This window comes from Capra hircus, chromosome 9 (genome assembly GCF_001704415.2).
Source record: "Capra hircus breed San Clemente chromosome 9, ASM170441v1, whole genome shotgun sequence".
Classification (NCBI taxonomy): domain Eukaryota; kingdom Metazoa; phylum Chordata; class Mammalia; order Artiodactyla; family Bovidae; genus Capra; species Capra hircus.
In genome coordinates, this window is record NC_030816.1 from 56262181 (window position 1) to 56281473 (window position 19293).

The 19293-nt window shown below is 39.0% G+C and overlaps 1 protein-coding gene across 12 annotated transcripts in view; it reads right to left on the reverse strand.

Annotated features, from left to right (window-relative positions):
• Positions 1-19293, reverse strand: part of EPB41L2 (erythrocyte membrane protein band 4.1 like 2) — a 212386-nt gene that overhangs the window by 47510 nt on the left and 145583 nt on the right. For all 12 annotated transcript variants that reach the window (XM_018053210.1, XM_018053213.1, XM_018053212.1 and 9 more), the window contains exons 6-11: positions 15048-15123; positions 12973-13191; positions 11299-11386; positions 6878-7030; positions 6289-6386; positions 1765-1937 (exon numbers count right to left, since the gene is read on the reverse strand). In XM_018053210.1, the coding sequence (XP_017908699.1) occupies positions 1765-1937; positions 6289-6386; positions 6878-7030; positions 11299-11386; positions 12973-13191; positions 15048-15123 (807 nt within the window). The remainder of the gene's footprint in view (positions 1-1764; positions 1938-6288; positions 6387-6877; positions 7031-11298; positions 11387-12972; positions 13192-15047; positions 15124-19293) is intronic.

Genomic DNA, 19293 nt, shown 5'->3' on the forward strand with positions numbered 1-19293 from the left:
CCCATCTGATGAATTACAGTGTCCAAAACACAAAAGGAAAAATAATGGATTACTGTGCCATGTTTGTTGCTTTTACTTGTGAAAATCATTGTTTTCAGATACAGACCCACTATAACCCACTGCACTAGCTGTCCATACAAGACGGTGGGTTTCCTTGAGCACAGCTTATATACCTCCAAGAAAAGGCACTGCCTTACTGCTCTTTTTAAACTCTAAAAACTCACACCATAGGAGTTGTAAAAACCTCATAGTTTACAAACAAAGGCTGTAACAGTGTTACAGAAAGAGGAATGGTTTCTCTAAAGGCATGAAGCAACACTGATCGCATTTATTCAGCACTTGTATAAATTCTCTGTGGCAAGGGGCAAGGCTTGTGAAATATTTACACAAGCGGGCACATTCTTCGGATTTACTTGGAAAAAAGTGCTCAGTTGTTGATGAGCTGAAAGATACTCTGACAACTATCGTACAGCAATAATTCATTAAATGTAAGTCACTACATTTGGGGATGTGGACATTTATTCAAACCACAATTTATGATCCCGTTGCACATTTTTTCTGTGGCCTCATAAATTATATGAAAGAATCTCCAGAAAATTCAGTAACTATATATACCAAAATGCCCACCAACAAATATTATTAACTATCTCTGTGTGTCTGCCCAGATCTGTTTCCTAAGTTTATTCCAGGAAAAATAGATCTAAGCCAATGAATGTCAATCCTTCACTAATGAGAGAAGATTTTTTATCTATTAGCATATCTAGCCTGCTTTAGCTAATTATATGAAACATAAGCCATTCAAGTTTGTATTTCAGAATGATGAACAGCAATATTAATAATAATCAAAAATAGGTTTTTGCTGATAAACAGCAGTAAAATAGAACTTATCCAATTCAACACTAAAGGATCTTTTGTATATATGCTGTGAGATTAAGCAACCAAAAAATGTTGGGAAACTACTTTTGGTAGAAAATCATCCACACCAGTTACTTGCTAGTAGGTAGAAAGGAAAAAAATTTTTTTAATATCATAAAAAAATAACCTCAGCTCTTTTATAGAAAACCTGCTATTAACCCAAAATTAGGGTAATAAGATATATATATATATATATATGTAAAATGAAGGGAAGCAACATCAATTTATTTCCATGTGTAATTTATTTAAAAACTGCAAATACGTAGCTAATTAGAATTTGAATAGAAAAAATTTATACAAATTTGTAAATGTCCCTCCTGGGGTGTAAGAACAGATGAACACATAATATTTCCTTTCTTGTTGTTAGAACACTACTTAAACTAATCCTTGAAGCTGTGAATGGTTTCCTATATGCTAGAATGTCTGTTAAGCTTTAATAAGAGTTTTTAAACCTAAAACTGTGATGATGCAATGAATGTTTTGCATTCCTCTGAATAAAGGGTCTATATATGCTGCTACACCAAAACCCCAAGTTTGCCATTAATTAATAAGTTCAAGAAATTTAATCACATAAAATACATCAGAAGTCTGTCCAACATCTAACATCTGTGAGTTTTGACAGTGCCAAGAAAATTTAGGTTCAGAACGACAACTTCAAAACACTACAAAATTATTTTCATATAAGTGTAATTAATAGTATTTCATTTACTCAGGAAAAAAAATATCTAGAGGCTATCCCTCTAGGTATTTCTAGGGGCCTTGTTAATAACTAGTTCAATATTTTCTAACCCCTTTGGATTAGGAAAAGATGACTGGAATCCAGAATCCTAATACAATAAATGTGTTTACCTCCATCTAGACTCCTGGAGACCCGTTTACTAGAAGTGCGTTCGAAGTGTGGCGCCGGCCGGTCAATCAGGCTGCTGGCCTGGCGGGTCTGCGCCTGTGTACGGCCACTGTAGCGGAATTTGGACCCTAAGGTCAAGAACTTGGCCTTTGGTGGCTGCTCTGGAGACACAAGCCTATGAAGGTGGGGAAGGGGAACAAAATTAGACTTCATGGATTTTTTTTAACTTTGAAACTATGTATTTAATATCTCACTTCATTAAGTATGATTATTTGGTCCAAAACATGCTGCTTAAACTAATAAAAGTGAACACTGTTTATAAACCTTCTTATATGCAGAGCTTTATGATCATGATAAGATGAATAAATCCTCATTCACGTATTCGAGTAATATGTTTTCCTCAACCTGAGCAAAAACGCAGCTGTTCTTTGTGTGTACCAAAGGTTATTTATTTGTATTAACTTAAATCATTTATATAAACACATATGCCTGAATCCTTGCTCCTAGCCTTAAGTGCCAAGCAGCACTCCATTACCATTAGCACTTCTTAATATTTATGTCTATTTCTCTGGGAAAGAACATCTAACTCAAGAATCTGTTTCATCAAGCGATGCTCTCCCGTGAAGCACACAGCAGATCCGCAGAGATGACTAACACTCTTTATTGGCAGCATGACTCTACTGCTTAAACCCCGGGTCCGTAATGAATGAGGTAAAACTTTACTGATGTCAACTACTTCCAGACTTATGTGAAAACACATTTTTAGTAAATGAGCCAATCTTGTCTGGTATACAACCGAAACGATCTTGCTTTCATTGCCTGATGAAAAGCCGGCAAAGCATTTTAACAAAACGGATAATCCCAGAACTCTCAGAGGATGTATTAAATAAGACGACTTCAGTTGACAGTTTCAGAATATGGAGAACTCCACCAAAATTTTTCTTATTATTCTCCAGAGAAGCGTGATTTCTTAAAGGGTTCTTTACCATATCGAGTATGTCAGGCATTTCTGCTCAATATTTAGAAATTTTGTGCTTAACAAGCAATGAAGAGAAATTCAAGTCTAGGATAAAGCCACATATAGTAAGTAATTCAAGAGGTGGCTTCCCATCGATTCAGAATTCTCAATCGTATTAACCCAGAAATACAACGTGTTAGAATGAAACTGATAAAAAAAGAACTGATACATTCTTGGCTTAAGTCTTGTCGTGGGGGGTGGCAGAAGTGTTTCTTGAGAACATCCATTTTATGTCAATAGATCTTCAAAGGAGACACAGATGATACTGCTGAGAAAGCAAAATCTGAAGACGTCGGTGCCTCAAACTGTACTTTGGAAAAAGCTCTATATCCTTAAATTAGAAAGCCAGAATGTTAAGACATTTAGACAGGAAATGAACTCTCATCTGTGCTCTGTATTCTCTTTCTCTACATGGAAGAAACTGAGGCGCTGAAAGCCTACACCATGAGGACCAGGGGCAAAGTGAGAAAGGTGGTCATTTACCATGCACTGCCTTCTGATGGACTGAATATGGTAGGTTTCCCTACCTTGCAATCCACCTAACTATGGTCAAAGAATGCTATGTAAGAAAGCAGTTATGTATAGAGAAAAGGGTCATTGACAAGCTCATCGGTGCAGTAATTAACAAATGCTCATTCTCCTTGAAAGACAAGTTGACTAAATCACATTTATTTTCATCATCTGTAGGTACTGAGAGACCAGTACCTACAAAAAAAGAGACATTTCTAAAAAATATCTCAAATGAGAAATATGCATTGATGACCCCAAAGGAAATATACCCTGCTCCACAAAAATTTTTAAACTAAAGACAATCAATGCTGGAGAGAATGTGGAAAAGCCAGGACCCCTGCATACTGTTGGTTAGAGTACAAAATGGTGCAGAAGCTGTGTAAGACAGTTGGGAGGCTCCTTAAAATATTAAAAATAGAAATATCACATGATTCATCAATCCCATACTTGAGTATTTTTCTAAAAGAACTGAACAGGATCTCAAAGAGGTATGTGCATTCCCATATTCAATATAGCAACGGTCACGATAATTAAGATGTGGAAACAACCTAACCAACCATTGATAAGTAAATGGATAAAGGAAATACAGGATACACATAAAATGGAACACTATTCATTCTTAAAAAAAAAGAAGGAAATTCTGCAATATGTGACAATAGGGATAGACCTTGAGAAAATTATGCTAAGGTGAAACAAGCCAGACACAGAAGACAAGTACTACATAATTCTGCCTATACAGGGTATCCAAAATAGTCTAATTCACAGACTCAAAGATTTGAATGGTGGTTCCCAGGGGGTGGGAGAGGGGGCAATGGGGAGTTGTTAATCACTAGAGAAAAACTTTCAACTAAATAGGATAACATTTGCTCAGTCATGTCCAACTCTTTGCGACCCCATGAACTATATAGTCCATGGAATTCTCCAGGCCAGAATACTAGAGTGGGTAGCCTATCCTTCTCCAGTGGATCTGCCCGACCCAGGAATCGAACCAGGGTCTCCTGCACTGCAGGCGAATTCTGTAACAGCTGAGTTACGAGGGAAGCCCCATTGTACCTACTGTCAGTAATAATACTTAAAATGTGTTAAGTGACCCTGCCACCATAAAATTATTTTAAAAGGAGAAAAAAAGACTAGAGGCAAAGAGGAGGGCGAGACTGGACTATCTGGCAGTCTCTGCAGATTCTCCTCTGCTGACTGTAACTCAACCACAGGCCACATCTTCCCAGAATGAGCAGCTCCATTTGAGCATTTTCTCTTATGTCCAGTTTGCAAAAAATATAAATACAAGAAAAATATTTTAAACCTAAGAAATACAAGCTATATGTCATAATGCAAAATGGGTAAGTCATTAACCAGAGGATTTTTATTTTATGTCACATTGAGATAAAAGGGATTTCTTTCCCAACTAACTGACAGTGGTGACCACATACGCAAAGTATTAGCTTACAGATTAGTTTCCTGATCACAAAGAAATCTTCAAGCAATTAAGCTACAATTAAACAGAAACAGGCATCAAAACAAAACAAAACAAAAAGGGTTGAACACAAGCATTTATAAGTCTTCTCCAAGAGAATTTTTTGGTGACTTAAGTCAGTGGTAATGTGACTCCTCTGATATGAGTGTATTAGAGCAGTCTTGAAAGTAGATAAACAGCACACTCTGCTACCAAACTAAGAATAATGATAAGAGTGACAAACATTACATACCAGAAATGGTTTTAAGTTTGTTTCATGTGGGCTATACCGTTCACTTTTCAAAACAACCCTATACTGTAGGTAGTATTAATTACTACCACCACATGAATGATGAAATGGAGACTCACAAAGGTTGAGTAACTTACCCACAGTCACACATCTAGGATGTGGAGGGACAGTGTTAGACCTTAAGAGTACAGAGCAGAAACTTTAAAGATGAAGGGTCTAGTACACAGCTGTCTAGACTGCAGAGATAGGAAGCTGAAGCAAGGGAGAAAAGACCAGCACAGCACACTTCGCTAAGAAAAGTGATGTTGAAAATCATGCCCATGAATAAAAGTATGACAGAAGACAGGATGAAAGCCACAGGAGGCTGCTAAGTCTAAGGAGATCTTCTGGTGTTTTTTTGTTTGTTTCTTTATTTTTAAGGGAACAAGACACGCACATACTTATTGTCCAAAAAAGATGTCAAAGGCACCCACTGAAGGGCATGATTTGCAGAATGCAATCCTACATGAGGCATGGGATGAAGGCAAAGGAATGACTCCTCTTCCTTGAGACAAGAGAAGAGTGAATGAAAGAGAGGGAAATGATGCTTAGTTATACACAAGAAGAGAAGATGCATGAAACCAGGAACACTCATGACCCACAGTGTCTACTATCAGCATACCCCATGATGGAGGGCATCTGAGCAGTGGGGCAGGGGGCCGAAGAAGACCATGCACATTTGTGATGGTGGCCCTGAGGATCCAGCCAATGTAGGGAACGATCGCTTGGCAATAGCATCAATTCACAGGGCTGTGCGAGTGTGTCTATGAGAGTAGTCACACTATTGAAGGTACTGTGTGGCAGCACAGGTATAGAAATGATGAGATCAGGACACAGGATTAATCCAGAGCCAGGAGACTAGAGGCTGATGTGCAACAATGACCGGGGTTAAGGAGGTTAGAACACTCCTGACATACTAGCAAAGGGGCAGATCCAGAGCTGGTTTTGCTGGGGAAGAAGTGAAAGCAGAGGGAGCTGGTAAGAGCAATTAAGTGAAACCTAAGGTGAGTGACGGCAGAAGAACAGCCAAGGTGGGAGGGTAGAAGGAAGGGCAACTGGAGTTTTGGACCATGGCAGAAGGTCAGTTCTAGGCCATGAAGAGCATGGCCAGGTGCCAGAAAGAGACACACAAATGGGGAGCTCGCAGAACCGTAAAGGTGTGGCTGTGTCTGCCACTCTATCCACGGCCACCGCCTCGGATCTCGAGGGTACCCAGAGCTGCTCACATGAATCCCAAGCTGTCTTCTCAGAATTACCTGTAGAAAGTATGGTGTTCCACACACACCTTCCATAGCCTTTTTGCTGCCCGATGGTTTGGCAGCTTGAAGCCAATGGTGCTCTCGAACTGTTCCAGCTAGAATAAATCCATAAGACAAATCAGCATTAGCATGTTTCCTTAAGAACTGATTCGAAGTTACTGAAAATCATAGGCTCAGATATCTCACTAAAAACTAATTGTTCCTCTTGAAAAAAAGGCAAATATCAACCACTGACATAAACCAGCTATCCTTTAACGTCCACTAAAATTCAGCTTACCATCTGCCCATCCATGGGTCTCAACCACTTAGCTGATTCAAAAGAAAAATGAATCCCCATGGTGCGGCAGGCGCATAGTACTTTCTTTTTTCTGTGACATTGTAGCTGATACTTGTTTTCTTACCAACAGGAATATATATGCAAGTTTATCATCAAAACCCTGACTTGATTTTTTTTTTTAACCACAGAGGAATAAATAGTAGTTCAGTTTCTTAAAACTCAATGGAAAAGGATTCTGCTAGCTCACGGCCATAAAGAACACTGACAAAGCCCAGTTAGATATGCCCAGGGCTACGTGACTTTGCTTACCTCTGCCGGCCTAACTTTAATGTAGAAGTTACTGCGCTTATAGGAGATTTTCAGGATTTTCGGCCAAGCGAAGCGATTGATTCTCAGCCTGTCTTTGTAGATGAGGAGTCCATTAGCACATACACCCAGCTTGATGTCCACACCTTCTGAGTCCTGCCAAGAGAAAGCCATTTGACCATGATTAAAGCTGTGAAAGTTATACAGGTTGGAAAACCTACAATCCCCCTCAAACCATGATCAAGAATGCCAATTTAACGGGTCTGTATTTCAATTTCAGCAACAGAACACGTGTTAATAGAAGCAGTAAGACACATCACACGTCTTAAATCTAGATACTTCACTTGAGGGGCCAGATTTTAGGTATAGCAACATGACTCCAGGATGCAGTATTCTTCCAAAGGCCTAACTCATATGTTCTCGACCTTGGCTACAAAACCCAAAAGGGAGGAAACAGACCTTGATTTAGACATCCTGAAGCTAGGGAGATAAAACTTGTTTTGTGGAGGCTATTCCAGCTCCGGACAGTGCGTCAGCCTGCCCTAAGGTGCAGTCAGCCGTTTTACTGCAGGCACATTCATCTCAGATGGACTATGCCAGCTAATGGCTGTTAAATGACGCCTATATTCTGCAAAACACTAACCTCTCAGACAGCTTCTATTCTAGGCTGACAGTGTTGAAATCTCTGAATTCTTTCAAGCAGTTTTCCAATAACTCTTAAGTGCTGACATCTAGTTCTCATTACACATTCCTTCAGCTGGCATATTTCAAAGGATGGTAGACTATTCTTAAACGTATTAATACTGTTTTCTTCCCTCAGTGTTTTAATTTGAAAAAGATAACCATCTAGAATAATCTTCAGCCTGAAAGACACTTTTAAAAATCAAATAAATTTACAGACAAAAGTAAAAAAAAAAATTGTCTCCTCACATTTCAAGTAGTGTTGGAAGACCTAATATATATAATACTCAAGGATCTTTAAGAAGAACTAGATCTCACTCAAGATATGAAAAATCATTCAGAGATATTCACATATTCAGAAATCATTAATAACATAAAAAATTCTCACAAAATATGCTAAAACAAACCTCATACAGTCTAGGTTCAAGTCAATAAAGGTGTTAACAATTCAACTGTCTTGTTACTGAGAACAATTAAATGCAATTTTTATCTGTTTTTTAAAAACAGAAGTACATTACTAGGGGTGTGGGTGTGTGTGTGTGTGTGTGTGTGTGTGTGTGTGTGTGGTGTGTGGTGTGGGTGTGGTGTGGGTGTGGTGGGGGGGTGGGGGTGGGGGGTGGTGGGGGGGGGGGGGGGGGGGGGTGGTGGTGGTGTGTGTGTGTGTGTGTGTGTGTGTGAGTTGCTTAGTCATGTCCGACTCTTTGTGACCCCGTGGACTGTAGCCTGCCAGAGTCCTCTGTCCATGGAATTCTCTAGGTAAGAATACTGGAGTGGGTAGCCATTCCCTTCTTCAGGGGATCTTTACGACCTAGGGATTGAATCACGCTGCAAGCAGATTCTTTACCCTCCGAGCCACCAGGGAAGTCCACAGTGCTAGGTAGCTGATGCCAACTGTATTCACCACTGTGATATGTGAATAATTCATGTATATAAATAATGTCACATTAAACCATCTGAACAGGTTTAAAAATCTCATCTATCAGGTGCTTTTATTCACCAATATCCAGACAGTCACAGTTCTCTCTAGGAACAGAGTGAAAGCTGGAGTGAACCAGTCACAGGTACCCAAGCAACATGGCACAAGACACAGAAGATGCATTTGCTCAAAATATCACTGACCAAGGCCACAGGGAGCAGGCCGGAAGATTGCCCAAGACAGCATGTTCTCTGCCCGAAGAGGGAGGCAACCTTCATTTGAAACATTCAACAAAGCCATCACTAGTGTGAGGTAATCTTTCAACAGGACACTGAAGCTATTTTATCTGACTTAAAAATAAACACAATCTGGATCCAAGTTAATCAGTTGATTTTCGATTATTCCACACATTGTTTTAGAATTATCAGTATCTGTATGAATAGAAATTACAGATAAAGAAGCTGAAGGGAAAAAAGTCCTAGTTCTCCATGGTTGACTTCTGCCACTCAGCAACAAAGTCAATAAAATAAACTAATAAAAAGGGAGCACTTTCCTTCCTTCCTTCCATCCGCTGTGCTTACTGCCTCAGGAAGCCGGCCCATGAGGGACATCAACAGGATCCCACGCCCACCGACTTCCAATGGGTTCAGCCAATGGGAAGTTCTCAGATAAGATCAGAGAGGAAGAAGTTGGAAAGGTCAGGGGTTTTAACACCCAGACTCCCTCCCTGTGTAGTCGCATCAGGGTGCCTCTGTCCTTGACAATCGCAGCTCCTGTCAAGCCCTCTTCACACAGATCTCTCCCCTGAGTTCTGACAGCTACTCTCTGCCTAACCAATCCACACCCAGAAGGTTAGGAGAGCTGCTGTTAACAGCTCACAGGTATCATTCTACTCTTGTGGTTTCCATCTGTCTTTGTCAAGAGCCCTTTTATTCAACGTCCTCACCTTGTCCTGACATAAGTGCACCGTTAAAAACTCTTTTGACAGTAAAATATTAATTAAAAACTTTTAAACAATGAAAAATGTATAAACACACAAAACTTTAAGCTACATGAAAAGTGTTTTTAAATTGCTACAGACTTTTTTTTTTCAATGAGCTACAAATATCTTGCTCATCAGGTATTATCTAACAAGTTCACTACATGATATATTGAATAAATGCATGTTATTCTGACTTTTCTAAAGTGATCTACTCCTAACCACACAGTAAGAAATGAAATTATAACAAAACCAGCAACTTTTTAACTTTTCTAACATCAGTTCAGTTCAGTTGCTCAGTCATGTCTGAATCTTTGAGACCCCATGGACTGCAGCACGCCAGGCTTCCCTGTCCATCACCGACTCCCAGTGCATGCTCAAACTCATGTCCATCAAGTTGGTGATGCCATCCAGCCATCTCATCCTCTGACATCCCCTTCTCCATAACTTCAAACACAAGAATTCTGAAACCTTCCAGGATTACCATCTAAAAACTGGTTTCTCACTAATGATCAACAAAAGCAGCAGATGGAAGATTCACGTGTGGCAAGAATAACAGGGTTTAGAGGAGACATGGATTTGGGGGGTCTTTAGGATACCAAATCTGCTCTTTCCTCCCTCCCTTAGTTCTGTGTGTCTGCTGACTCTGCCTGTCCCCATCATACAGAGAAATGAGCTACAAGACACTGAAGTGTGGGAAAGATCTGTTTCGACTCCTAGCAGGATGTATCAGCAGACATCACACAGATGGGACTACTTTATACTATGTGGCTGCAGGCAACAAGCCAGTTAGTGTAACAAGCCATCTGCATTCTGTTTTATGTAGTTTTTGTAAAAATAAAAACATCCAAACCATAAATAAGATAGTATATGTGAAAGTGCTTTTAAAAATTAAGAGTATATAGCATTTAGTAGTTAAAAATGTTACTGTCAGAGACTATTTACTAACATGGAGCAGTGTTTTCTAAGAGCAAGTTAAAAAAATTACAAAATAATACTCATAGTATAATCCCATTTTTAAAATGTGACATTGCTCAGATTTTTTTTAATAAAACAAGAAAATAAAAAAAATATTAACAGTGCTTGTTTCTGCATAAACTGATTTCAGTCTTTTTATATTCTGTTCACCTCTATTTTCTATGATGAATGTGTATTTCTCTCGTAATAACAAAAGACACAGAGGAAAAGGCAATTCTTTGCAAATATGAAGCACTATTAACACAAAAGCAAAAATTAATAATCTGAGGCCAAAAGAGAGAGAATATCTTTGAGTGAGGGGCTTTCCTAGAGATTTCTCAAATCCTGTAACTCCTATAACCTGCACTTTCTAACATGGAAGGATTGGCAGGGTGTTTTAAAAGCAGGTAAGAATAGGTTCCTGTCTCATGTTGAGTTGACACAGGACATATTGCTCAAAACCAAATACATCTTTCACCTTATCTTTTGTAACCCCAACCCCACTCTCCATCCCGACTCTCCCTACTACCTGATCATGAAAACTAGGATCATTAAGTAGGAGATGTTTTTCAGACACGAGGCAGCACATGGCAGAGCAAAAGCTCAGAATAAAGACAGGATGGGGAGTAAAGAAGACTGATCAGGTGAGTCTTACAGTAAGTATATATGAAAAGGGATCAACTCATAACATTGAGAAAAGAAGGAAGAATACGGGGGAGAATGAATGGTCCTGCCCCACAACCAGCAACCCCAAGGAACTATTACAGAGCCCCTCAGATGAGGAGGAGTAGCCTTTGCTAAAAGTGAAGTAGACTCGTTTAAAACCAAAGCCCTCTCAGAACTTTGGTCAACAGACCAGGAAGATGCACCTCCCCATCACACTCCCAGTACCTTAGCATGGTGCAGGTCAACGCCGTACATGGAAAGCCTCTTGGCGTTTTCTAAGAACTGAGAATCAGCTTGTGCTGGAGATAAGCCCCTGAGGATCAAAAGAAACAACATTATCTTATTGGTGGATGCAAAGCAAATATAGCCAAAACGGAGAAAGGAGTACATAAGCTTAGAGTTTAGGATGAAGGGATTGGTCCAGCTAAATGCGCAGATAAGGAGGAAACAGGTAAGACGGCTCAACCCTCAACCTCCAGCGATTCTTTCTTGTTGTTGTTGTTGTTCAGTCACCACGTTATGTCCAACTCTTCAAGACCCCATGGACTGCAGTATGCCAGGCCTCCTTGCCCCTCACCATCTCCTGGAGTCTGCCCAAGTTCATGTCCATTGCATTGGTGATGCCATCCAACCGTCTCATCCTCTGTCGCCCCCTTCTCCTCCTGCCCTCAATCTTTCCCAGCATCAGGGTCTGTTCCAATGAGTTGGCTGTTTGCATTCTCATAGGAACCTACTCATTGCAAAGAGGTGGCCCTCCACCCTTCACCCTTTTTATCTTAGAAAGTTGCTTTCATTTTTTTTCTACTAGGGAAAAAACCCCAGCTGTAATGGGTACAATATAAATTAACTTTAAAAATAAAAGAATATAAAGTCATTGTGTCTTTCTGAATAGACAAATTCTCTCCTAAATTTTATTTCACTAGGATTGATCTACTAAAGATCAGAAGTACCTGTACTTGATTTTACAGCTCACATACCCCAACTAAACAAATCTTAAGCTCCTAGAAAGCAGGCTTTCATTACTCTACATTTTCCCATGGCATTTCAGCACCTGATATTTCAGTTTCAAATTATATGATACATGTCTACTGAACAAAATTGGAATATAGTTAATAAGAAAATATTTAAAGCCAAATATTGCATTTATTTTTTTAAAGACAAGTCAGTGAAGGTGGTCTGTTAAAAGCCTCTAATCTCTGAAATTTCAAGTCATTTCAATCAAATTTTTTGAAAAATTCAATTTTGCAATATGGGACAAGTTAGAACTTGGTCACTGGGAGTTTTAAAAACTTGTGCTTAAGAAAGCCATTTGTTTTCACACAGATGTAAACGTTCTCAAAGTGTAACATGGTATTTAAGTAATTAATAATCCTCAGCTAAACCAAAGTCATCTTCTGTGGACAGAGAAACCAAGTGAAGATTCATTCCTTTTGTGTCCATTGCCACTCACATTTCTGATTCAAATCCTGATGCTTCATTGTCTCCTTGGCTTTCACAAATATGGTGATAAAAACAATTAAAAGGCAGAAGAAATGCATAATAAATGCCAAACAAGTACGTATGTTTGTGTCAAGGGTGCGTGTGTGCACACACACACATGTATATGAAGGGAGAGGACTGGGATAGGGCAAGGAGATGTCACAGGGAAATGTATATTTTTCTAATAAATGAAAACAGTTAAACCCATGAGCACAGTTCCTCGTATTATAGTCATAAAGACAATGAAAGGATATCTCAATGACTCAACTCAACTCAAGTTGTCTTGACCAGTCCTAGGTGAAGCTTCACAAGGGCAAACTGATCAATCCTGTCAGCTATACTCAAATGTCTAGCCAGTGCTAAGGGAAGCCATTTGAACCCACCACGGCCACTGTCTCCCCAGTAAGCAGGTCTACAGACCTGTGGGTCTTATGCAGCTCTGCCACCTTCTCTTCCAGCTCTTTTGTCTGGGTGGGGGCAAATTGGAAGTCGCTGAGGTCATGACTGGCATGCTCTTCTGGGTCATAGTCCCCAAGTTCAGCCTGCAGCGTGTAAGATCCCAGGAGGGCGTGAGTCACGAAAGAGCAGGGCAGGCGACCTGAGGCAATGTCCTGCCGGAGCTGAAGGCACAAGAAGTATCTGTGAAGAACAGGGAAGAAAAAGTAGAGAGAACAATTAGTCCAGATTGTAACACTCATAATTCCGATATTCCTTTGAAAAAAAAAATACACAATATGGCACTCTTCAAATCCAGAGCAAAAAGTCTTCTGTAATAAGAAGCCCATCTTCCTCCACAGATTCCTAATTTTGTGACTTATTTACAGAAACTGAATCAGGAGGGCAAAGTAATAGATGGAAATTCTGAACTGCTACTTTGGCAACAGTGTATTTTTACTATTACAATAAAGAGTTTTGTGACTGCAGGTGAAATTCTAATCACTTAGTCTCCTTGGATTTAAAACTAATCAAAATTAGCATGCCCTTCAAAAGTTGTAGAGATTAATAAAATTTAAGGAATAGCTGCAGTTTTTAAGCATTTGCAAGAAAAGCTAAGGTCACCCACCCTTTATTCTCTCTACCCTTTTCATACTAATTTCTTTTCCTGAGATCCTTTAATAATAATTACAAATTAGTCTATACCTGGAAGCCTTCCCCTGCCAATTTACACCATCCAAAGAGGCAACTAATTCAGTTTACAGTAGAAAGGGCATGAGCTTGAGAGTCAGGCAGAGCTATTAATTTACATGCCTAAGACTGACTACTGGTCTGTAAAATGGGAAGAACGTCAATTTCCCTTTGAAGGTAAGGGCAAAAAATTGGATAATATAAATAAAACATATGGCATGGTACCTGGGAATCAGTAACTAGTAGCCATAATCATAATATTATATCATTCCAGGTTCCAAGTGGATTATTATACAGTTATAAAAAATACTGGCTTTTACTAAATAACATGCAGAAACACGTTCTTTATACTCTGTGAGGATCTGGGTTGGGGAGGGAGGGTATCTTCCTATCAACTCTTTGTGGTAACATTTTAAGACCCAATTTCTACTCTTAAATGTAACTACTTACAAAGATTATCATCAACCCCACCCAACAAAATGGCAGGATCCTCCCTCCTTCCTGAAGATGGTTGAGAGACTGCCATTCCTCAGGACTGCCAGCTTCTTCCTGTGGATTCTTTTGCCTGGCATGAGTGTCACGGCCCTGCCCTCCTCTTGCCTCTACCCAATGCATTCAAACAGACAAGCTGCTTCTGGTCCAGGATTCTTGTTGAGTTGGAGAACGTGGCCCAGTACATGGAATCAGCCATCCCCCAATTCAGTTACACTTGTACTACACCCTAATCTCCTGTCAGGCAGCGCAAGGACTCTGTTTATCATTATCATAATCCCATAGTAAACGAAGTACTTGTGCTCCTTAATTTTCTAGGAATGACAAGTGCTCCATAATTTTCTTAAGGATGAAAGTCAGCTCACTATCACTGTCGGCATGGGGTTCAGGACAGGGTAGAGGGGGAAACCGGGCTGTCCAGGGAGGAGGGCAGGTTGGGGGATGGGGTAAAAAAAATTATTGTTCAACAGACTTCCAAAAATAAATTTTAAAAAGTTTTTCATTTTTCTGCCTTTGCATCACCTTTGTAATATAAGATTATTACACAGGCACACATGGGTTACACAATAAAAACCATCTTAGTATTAAAATTTGAGATATTAAGTACCAGTAATTTTTGACAGGATAACAGGAAACAAAATTGTTGCAATTTTTAAAAAAATCCATTACTTGAATATAAGTGGGGAATTAAAGAAAAGTGAACAAAATTTTTGAAACTAGAAACATTTCAAAGTATTTTGGAATATTCACTTCCCAGGAAACTTCTAAAACTCAAGAATAAATATTTTTGTTTTAATGCTGAAATTACTACCATTCCCCCAGGGCACAGAAATGAGAGCTGTAAGTAAAGAATCATTTTTAATATAAACATAAAGTACCTGGTGATATCTTCAGTCAACTGAGAAGGATCAGGAGGATAAAACTTCACATTAAAGCTGAACAGCCAAGGAAGACCTGTGATTATTAAAGATTATGATTATTTATCTGACCAACACAATGACAATTTACAGATAAACCTTAAAGGTCAATCGGCGTTCATACAGTATAGATCAGTCCCAGCATAAATCAGTTTGGAGAATTTTGGTTTTTAATTTAAAGAAAATATCACTGACAAAGCAAAACTGAAGTAAAAAATAAAATTCATTTCCATAAATAACCCATCATTAAAGAATAATAAGGTTCATTTTTTTATAAATGGTCACTGGTAGCCTCACACATGAGGTATCTTTACATGGTGAGCTAGAATGCAAAAATTTTAATATAGCCTTCACATTATAGCTTAAGATCTGTTTTAACCACAGGATCTCTAGATGCCAAATCTCCACACTTAAAAACAAAAAGAAATCTAGGATTTCTACATTGTTGGGGTTTCAGATGATCAATGTAACCATTCGAGAAATGATTAATGGGCTATTTGAGACAGTGATAAAACATCATAATACTTAAAGATAATAAAAGTATTTCCCAAGTTTTATAAAGTAGGCTTAAAAATATGCATATATAACATATACTTTGCTGTAGTGTGCCTAAAGAGTAAATATAGTAAGCAACCATGTCACAATGACTAATAAAAGTTAAAACACTGCTATCTATATTACCACTTAACTAATGTTTGATTTATCATGCTTCAGATGGCTTTAAAAACAAATCAACAACAAACAGACACACACAACTCTGGGGACAGGGCAGGTATTATTTGCCAAAAGGGGTCAAAATAATTGCAGTGGCCTGAATTTAGAGTTATACTCAAAGTTCATGGTATTTCCAAATAAAAACCAAAAAAAAGGTGTGTGTCTGTGTGTTATTTCATACACTATTTGCAAGCTTTACAGTTGCTTTAACTTTGGACTTGAAGGAAAGTTCTCTTGCTCCAGGGGTCATTTTGTTCTTTTCTCACCATAGACACACTGATTTTTTTCCCCACTCAAAAGTCAATGAACCTATTTGCAGGGCGGGAACAGAGACTCAGACATAGAGAACAGACGTACGGACACAGGGAAAATGAGCGGGTGGGACAAACTGAAGAAACAGCACTGAGATACAGGTATTATCATGCGTATAACAGGTAGCTAATGGGAAACTGCAGCAGAGCACAAGGAGCTCAGCCTGGTGCTTCTGTGGCAACCTAGAGCGGCGGGACGGGGTGTGAGGGAGGTTCACGAGGGAGGGACACGTGTGTACCTATGGCTGATTCATGTTGATGTACAGCAGAAACTAACACAACATTGTAAAGCAACTATCCTCCAATTAAAAATAAATTTTTTAAAGTCAATGAATAGTTATTGAATGCCTACTGTGAGCACACAGCACCACGTAGCACCCTTGCTAAGTTTGGGCTGAATACATCATTATTCTACTAATAAAGTCAATCCTACGGAATTTAAGGAACAGATTTTGCTTCCCTCTACACATTTAAAACATAAAAACAGATATGGAACTATTTTGAGTATTAAGAAACATGCCATTTTTTGGTCAGCAGCACTAGGTTGGCCGTGATACATATGTACTTGTTTGAGGTCATTCTTAACCCCTAATTAAGCAAAGTCATCACAGGATTATCATATCATTTTTTAATGGATCCTTATTTACTTGTCTTCTAGGTATTAACACTAGTACATGCTAATCCGAACAGACAACAGGAATAAGTTTCTAATGAAACATATTTCAGGATCTATTTTCAATTTTTAAGTTGATAAAATGCACCAATAATGCTAAATTTTTTGTTTAGTTATATACTATTGATATTATCATTTCTACTTAGCTACATAAACTGTATGTCTACCTATGGATTGTTTACATATTAATACAGGCAAGCCTAAGATACATACACATAGTCTTATGTATCTATATAGTCTTATTTGTGTACATTTGAGAAAATAAAGATTTTAAGGCAATTTTTACACAGGAACTGATAGGTTGTTGGTAGTTAGTGTTAGTTGCTCAGTTGTGTTCAACTCTTTGTGACCCCATGGGCTGTAGCCCCTAGACTCCTCTGGTCCATGGAATTCTCCAGGCAAGAATAATGGAGTGGGTTGCCATTTCCTTCTCCTGGGGATCTTCCCAACTCAGAGATCAAACTTGGGACTCCTATATCGCAGGTTGATTCTTTACCATCACGTAACCCAAAGAAAGGCAATGCCAAAGAATGTTCAAACTATAGCACAACTGCACTCATATCACACACTAGTGAAGTAATACTAAAATTCTCCAAGCCAGTCTTCAACAGTACGTGAACCATGAACTTCTAGAAGTTCAAACTGGATTTAAAAAAGGCAAAGGAACCAGAGATCAAATTCCCAACATCTGCTGGATCATCGAAAAAGCAAGAGAGTTCCAGAAAAACATCTACTTCTGCTTTATTGACTATGCCATAGCCTTTGACTGTGTGGACCACAATAAACTCAGGAAAATTCTTCAAGAGATGGGAATACCAGACCACCTGACTGCTACCACCTGACCTGCCTCTTGAGAAATCTGTATGCAGGTCAGGAAGCAACAGCTAGAACTGGACATGGAACAACAGACCGGTTCCAAACAGGGAAATAAGTACGTCAAGGCTGTATATTGTCACCCTGCTTATTTAACTTCTATGCAGAGTACATCATGAGAAACACTGGAATGGATGAAGTACAAGCTGGAATCAAGATTGCCAGGAGAAATATCAATAACCTGAGATATGCAGATGATATTACCCTTAAGGCAGAAAGCAAAGAACTAAAGAGCCTCTTAATGGAAGTGAAAGAGGAGAGTGAAAAAGTTGGGTTAAAACTCAACATTCAGAAAACTAAGACTATGGCATCTGGTCCCATCACTTCATGGCAAATCGATGGGGAAACAGTGACAGACTTTATTTTCTTGGGCTCCAAAATCACTGCAGATGGTGACTGCAGTCATGAAATTAAAAGACCTTTGCTCCTTGAAAGAAGAGCTACAACCAACCTAGACAGCCTATTAAAAAGCAGAGACACTGCTTTGCCAACAAAGCTATGGTTTTTCCAGTAGTCATGTATGGATGTGAGAGTTGGACTACAGAGAAAGATGAGCGCCAAAGAATTGATACTTTTGAACTGTGGTGTTGGAGAAGACTCTTAAGAGTCCCTTGGACTGCAAGGAGACCCAACCAGTCCATCCTAAAGGAAATCAGTCCTGAATATTCATTGGAAGGACTGATGCTGAAACTCCAATACTTTGGCCACCTGACGTGAAAAACTGACTCATTGGAAAAGACCCTGATGCTGGGAAAGATTGAAGGTGGGAGGAGAAAGGGATGACAAAGGATGAGATGGTTGGATGGCATTACCGACTCAATGGATATGAGTTGAATAAACTCCAGGAGTTGGTAATAGACAGGGAGGCCTGGCATGCTGCAGTCCATGGGGTCGCAAATAATCAGACACAACTGAGCGACTGAACTGAATTGAACTCAAAAAAGATTAATGTTTACCTCTGTTAGTTGTCTCTTAACTGAATAAAAAATCATAGCCGAGACTGGCCTAAGATAGAATAAACAGTTCATTTGTCCATTTTAACACAAGCAGAAAGAAAGAGGCAAAACTTCATTTCCTCAGCCTACTTTCATGCTCAGGACGGTACAGAATTTCATTCAGGAAACCAGCTCCAATAGTTTGGAAAAGCCAAATCCTATGTGTTACTATTATTCCTCTTGCTAAACCACAAGGGTAAGTTCTGAAATAACTCTTTAAAAGAAAAAAGAAAGGGAAAAAAACATCACAAATAATTAAAATGTAAGACTGTGATTCATAATCAGCAAGAAAGTCTTGCCCTCTGAAAGTTAGGATAGCTCCATGACTCTGAAATGAGTAGCACATAAAAATAATCCAACAAAAGCCAGAACAAACCATAGGAAACAAACTCAAAAGAACATCAATCATGTTTCACAGGTTATTCTGTTCTGTCCATGGTCTGGGTCACTTGACAGGTCTAGCTTCATAGAAGTCAAAGAACCAAGCACCTGTATCTTTTGTGAATTCATGAACTTTGCCGAGTTTTAACAACTGTAGAAAGGACTGAAAAAAGCTCCAAAGCTTTCTGGTACAGTTTCTTACATAATGCAAGCATAACGTATCTATGTCTAATTACTACTTTTCTTTATTCTCTCCCTTT